Raw genomic sequence first — 5,000 nt, 5'->3', positions numbered from 1 at the left:
TTTTTTGCAATAGATATAATCGTTCTTCCTTTTTCTTTTTTTCTTTTCTTTTTTTGTGTGCCCGTCTGTGTGTGTGTGTGTGTGTGTATGTATGTATGTGTCATAATATTTTCGATCGATATTAGATATTCTACGGGATTTGATACTACGAAGTAAAATAAATATTAAAAGTATGTAAGATATTATGAATGGGAAATGTTAAAAATTAGGTACTGGCTTATCAGACACTAGCAGTACCGGATCAGCACGTGATACGCCACCACCACCAAGACCACCGGCAAGGAGGCCACCTGGTGCCGACATTACTGACATCGCCGAATATACGCCTCATGCTTATTGTAACATACAACCACCGGACGTAACACACACGGGCAGTACGCCAACGGCACAACAGTCTACGAGACGGCCTGGTGCCGATCGTGTCAATCGTTACCACGTAGTCGAGGATCAAAATAATACTGGAACAACTGGACGTTGGAAGGTATCAGCGAAAATTCAACAATTATTGAATACGTTAAAACGGCCAAAGAGACGGCCACTTCCTGAATTTTACGAGGACGACGATATAGAGCTCGAGATAGCTGCTAATCCGAAAGATCCTAATGCACCAAAACCGGAAGGTGGTTCGATGACGTCTGCGATCGGTGAACCATTGTCCGTGCCGTCAGGCCTGCCTAGATCACTCGAAGCCGCTATTCAAAGGTATAAATACGTATGTCTTCTCTTATAAAAGTCATTACCACTAAAACATTTTTTTTCCCGTTTATCAAAGTTGAATGATAAATATGATTCAAAAGATGAATCATATCCGTCTTATAAGCTAATATTATGCCCATGAATAGGATTTATCCTCGCTAACGTTCCAAATTATTATTATTATTATTATTATTTTTTTTTTTTTTTTTTTTTTTTTTTTTTTTTATCTAAATATTATCACAACTGATAATAATAACAAAGATGATGATGATGATGATGATGATGATAAAGTATTATTTTTTCAAGGTACGGTTCAGCAAGTTACAAAGCACCGGTCGCAACCGTTCTAGATCCTAACGGCAAACTCTGCATCACATTGACATATGGAAAACTTTTAAGTCGTTCCCATAAAATAGCCTATACACTTTTAAACAAGGCTCTAAGCCGTGGCGGTGATTGTTGTCTCAAGCCTGGAGATAGAATCGCTTTGGTATATCCGAACAACGATCCGATAAGTTTCATGTGTGCATTTTACGGTTGCCTTCAAGCTGGTATCGTCCCCGTACCGATCGAGGTACCATTGACACGTCGAGACGCAGGTTCCCAACAGATTGGTTTTCTTCTTGGTAGTTGTGAAATACAGGTAAATCGAATAGAAAATATAGAAATGATATATTAATGTTTTTAAATTTAATCAAATTAAATTAAATGATAAATTTGATTGATTTTATATTATCAGGTGGCCCTAACCAGCGAGGCCTGTCTCAAAGGTTTACCGAAAACAGCGGCTGGCGAGGTTGTAGCTTTCAAGGGTTGGCCAAAATTACATTGGTTCGTTACAGAACATTTAGGTAAAACTCCAAAAGATTGGTTACCACCGCCTCGTTTAACCGACGATACACCAGCTTACATCGAGTATACTACAGTAAAGGATGGATCGGTGATGGGTGTGACAGTGACAAGATCAGCTATGCTTGTTCATTGTCGTGCCCTTACTCAAGCATGCGGTTATACAGAAGGAGAAAATGCCGTTTGTGTGTTAGATTTTAAACGGGAAGTTGGCCTCTGGCATAGCACTCTTACTAGCGTATTAAATGGGATGCACGTTATATTTATACCTTATGCCTTGATGAAGGTCAATCCAGCTAGTTGGATGCAAATGATAACGAAACATCGGGCTAGCGTAGCTGTTGTTAAATCACGAGATCTTCATTGGGGTTTATTAGCGACCAAAGATCACAAGGATATATCATTATCCTCATTGAGGTTGCTACTAGTCGCTGACGGTGCCAATCCTTGGTCCCTTTCCTCTTGTGATCAATTTCTTTCGGTGTTCCAATCGAAGGGTTTAAGACCAGACGCTGTATGTCCTTGCGCATCCTCTAGCGAAGCCCTTACCGTTTCTGTCAGAAGACCTGGCCGAGCAGGAGTAAATGCTACTGGGCGTGGTGTCCTTTCTATGTCAGGATTAAGCTACGGTGTTGTTAGGGTAGATCAAGAAAATTCATTGACTTCACTGACGTTACAAGATTGTGGTCAAGTTATGCCAGGAAGTAAGTTCTTCTTCTATCTCTATCGTTAAACCATATTCATTGGCTTTGTTTAATACTCGTTTCTCCTCTTTTTTTTTTCTTCTTCTTTCTTTTTTTCTTTTCTTTTCTTTTTTCTTCTTTTTTCTCGTTTTTTTATTCTTCTCTTTTTCTTTTCGTTTTCACGCAGGTATCGTAGTGGTAGTTAAGATGGAAGGAAAGCCATACATTTGTAAAACCGATGAGGTTGGTGAAATATGCGTCCATAGTGCTGCAACTGGTAGCCAGTATTGGGGACTGCAAGGATTAACAAATAATACTTTCAAAGTATCACCTTTACAAGCGGATAGTACTCCATTAAGCGACGTGGAATATACGCGATCTGGTTTGTTAGGATTTCTTGGCCCTGGTGGTTTGGTATTCGTTTGTGGATCTCGCGATGGTCTTATGACCGTGACAGGAAGGAAACATAATGCGGACGATATAATAGCTACCGTTTTAGCTGTGGAACCAATGAAATTCATTTATCGTGGTAGAATAGCTGTCTTCAGCGTAAGAGTTTTGAGAGACGAAAGGATATGTGTCGTTGCTGAGCAGCGGCCCGATTGTAGCGAGGAAGAGGTAAAACTTTTTATTATTTATTAATCGATTATATTTATTATAATAAATTAATCTTAATATTGATTTAATATGATTTGATTTGATTTGATTTGAATTTGATTTGGATTTGATTTGACTTTATCCAGAGTTTTCAATGGATGTCACGTGTTTTGCAAGCGGTCGATTCAATTCACGCAGTTGGAATTTATTGTCTTGCATTAGTTCCACCTAATTATCTACCAAAAACACCACTTGGGGGTATTCACCTGTCTGAAACTAAAAGACGTTTTCTAGAAGGTGCACTACATCCAGCTAACGTCCTGCTCTGCCCCCACACTTGTGTTACCAACTTACCAAAACCGCGTGAAGTGCATTCGGGTAAGTGGTTATCGGATAACGCAATAACGCCATTATATTTAACAATGCAGGCGTTCAAACGCACGAGCGGCTGTACCTAAAGAGTAGCGGATATACTAATGAAAACATAGGTATTACATAGGCAAGTCTCAATGTCTCATAATTTTTTTCCTTGTCTTTGTTCTTTTTATTTATTTTTTTTTTAATTTATTATTATTATTATTATTATTATTATTATTATTATTATTATTACTATTATTATTATTATTATTACTACTATTATTATTATTTTTCTCTACTTTGCTCTATTACAATGACGCATGCAGTGATTCGAAAAAATATATGGACACATGTAACACTCCTTTTAACACAACCTCGTCATAAGTATTAAGTAACTAAAAAAAGGAAAAGAAAAAAAGTTACATACTCCATTGTTATTTTTTTTTTTTTTTTTTTTTTTTTTTTTTTTGAATCATTTCGCATAAATATATTATATACGAGTGAATAATGAGAGAGAATGAGCGTTAGAATTTGTTAAGTTTATTATATAAATAATCACAAATGAAATCCCTCTTTCTTATTTTTTAATTGGCACTACAAAAGGCTGTTGTGCTTACATGAATAATTTCAAGCAATTTTTTTGGCACAGATTTTCTGCTACGTAACATTTATTTGCTATATATTATGTATTTTTTCCTTCCATTTTTCGTTTAATTTTCTTCTCTCTCTCTCTCTCTCTCTCTCTCTCTCTCTTCTTTTTATTTATCCTCAATTATCTGTGCTTCGCATGTTATTCTAGTTTGTTGCCCTTCTTTCTTTTGGCTGAGTTCCGAATATCCTGTAGCATTGTCCAGAACCTATAGTACAAATACGTATAGCGATGCGAAAAAAAGAAAAAAAAAAGAAAAAGGAGAAAGAAAGAAAGGGAAAATAAAATGTAAAAATAAAATAGAAAGTCCTTTGATCGTTGAACTTTATGATTTTATAAATATCTGATTATTCTTTGGCAAATAGAAATGACACGACATTTAACATAATCTATACATGTGTAACACTATACATACACATGTAAGAAAAAATTTTCACATCGCTATTTTAAACTTACTATATTGGTTGATAAGCAAACAGTTTTAACTACGTTCCTGCTGCCCATGGAATGCTCCAACCACGAAAAATAGAGAGCGTGTACTCTAGGTGCTCAACAGCAACGAATCTTTGATCCTAGCTTTGATTTTCCGGCCTCAGTCAGGGGAGAGTGTGTGAGCTACTCATTACCGGGTTGAGTGTTTGTGTTGGTTTACTAACGGAATGGTGCGGGGGCGTGTAGCGGGGGATTCTGTTGCAGACGTTGGTCCGGCGAGCGTAATGGTTGGCAACATCGTTCAAGGAAATAGACTGGCTTCTGCTCAAGGACGTGACATGGGTGTTTTGGATGAGGATAGCGATAACGCCAAGAAGGTTCGTTTATTTCGTTTAATCATACATAGTTGAATATTATTAAAGCTAATAATAATATTATGGTTTTGCAGTATCAATTCATCTCGGAGATTTTACGTTGGCGTGCTGTCAGTACATCTGATCACGTCATCTTCACATCACTCAATGCCAAAGGAGCAGTTGCAACTTCGTTATCGTGTTCTCAATTGCACAAGAAAGCCGAACGCATTGGGAATCTTCTTTTGGATCGTGGAAGAATCAACACAGGGGATCACGTTGCATTGATATTTCCACCTGGGACAGATTTGATATGTGCATTTTATGGTTGTCTTTATGTCGGTGCTGTCCCTGTTACCATAAGGCCTCCACATCCTCAAAATC

General features: G+C 37.4%; 1 protein-coding gene and 1 long non-coding RNA gene across 9 annotated transcripts in view; one reads left to right on the top strand and one right to left on the bottom strand.

Annotated features, from left to right (window-relative positions):
• The window catches only part of DIP2 (disco-interacting protein 2), a 38,182-nt gene that overhangs the window by 28,704 nt on the left and 4,478 nt on the right, over window positions 1-5,000 (top strand). For 5 of the 7 annotated variants that reach the window (XM_085659826.1, XM_085659827.1, XM_085659824.1 and 2 more), the window contains 7 exons: window positions 210-702; window positions 1,003-1,339; window positions 1,436-2,249; window positions 2,416-2,846; window positions 2,972-3,203; window positions 4,510-4,640; window positions 4,712-5,000. The exon at window positions 4,712-5,000 is cut by the window's right edge and continues 98 nt beyond it. In XM_085659826.1, the coding sequence (XP_085515952.1) occupies window positions 210-702; window positions 1,003-1,339; window positions 1,436-2,249; window positions 2,416-2,846; window positions 2,972-3,203; window positions 4,510-4,640; window positions 4,712-5,000 (2,727 nt within the window). The remainder of the gene's footprint in view (window positions 1-209; window positions 703-1,002; window positions 1,340-1,435; window positions 2,250-2,415; window positions 2,847-2,971; window positions 3,204-4,509; window positions 4,641-4,711) is intronic. The other 2 variants (XM_085659821.1, XM_085659822.1) reach the window with 2 other exon arrangements.
• LOC118445420 (uncharacterized) overlaps window positions 4,859-5,000 on the bottom strand; it is a 26,454-nt gene continuing 26,312 nt past the window's right edge. For both annotated transcript variants that reach the window (XR_004839258.2, XR_014982655.1), the window contains exon 4: window positions 4,859-4,999. This is a non-coding gene — a long non-coding RNA (uncharacterized LOC118445420). The remainder of the gene's footprint in view (window position 5,000) is intronic.

The sequence above is a fragment of the Vespa mandarinia genome, chromosome 10 (assembly GCF_050613455.1).
Source record: "Vespa mandarinia isolate Hongniang chromosome 10, ASM5061345v1, whole genome shotgun sequence".
Lineage (NCBI taxonomy): Eukaryota > Metazoa > Arthropoda > Insecta > Hymenoptera > Vespidae > Vespa > Vespa mandarinia.
Note: the sequence above shows the minus strand (reverse complement) of the source record. Positions and strands in the feature narration are given on the sequence as shown.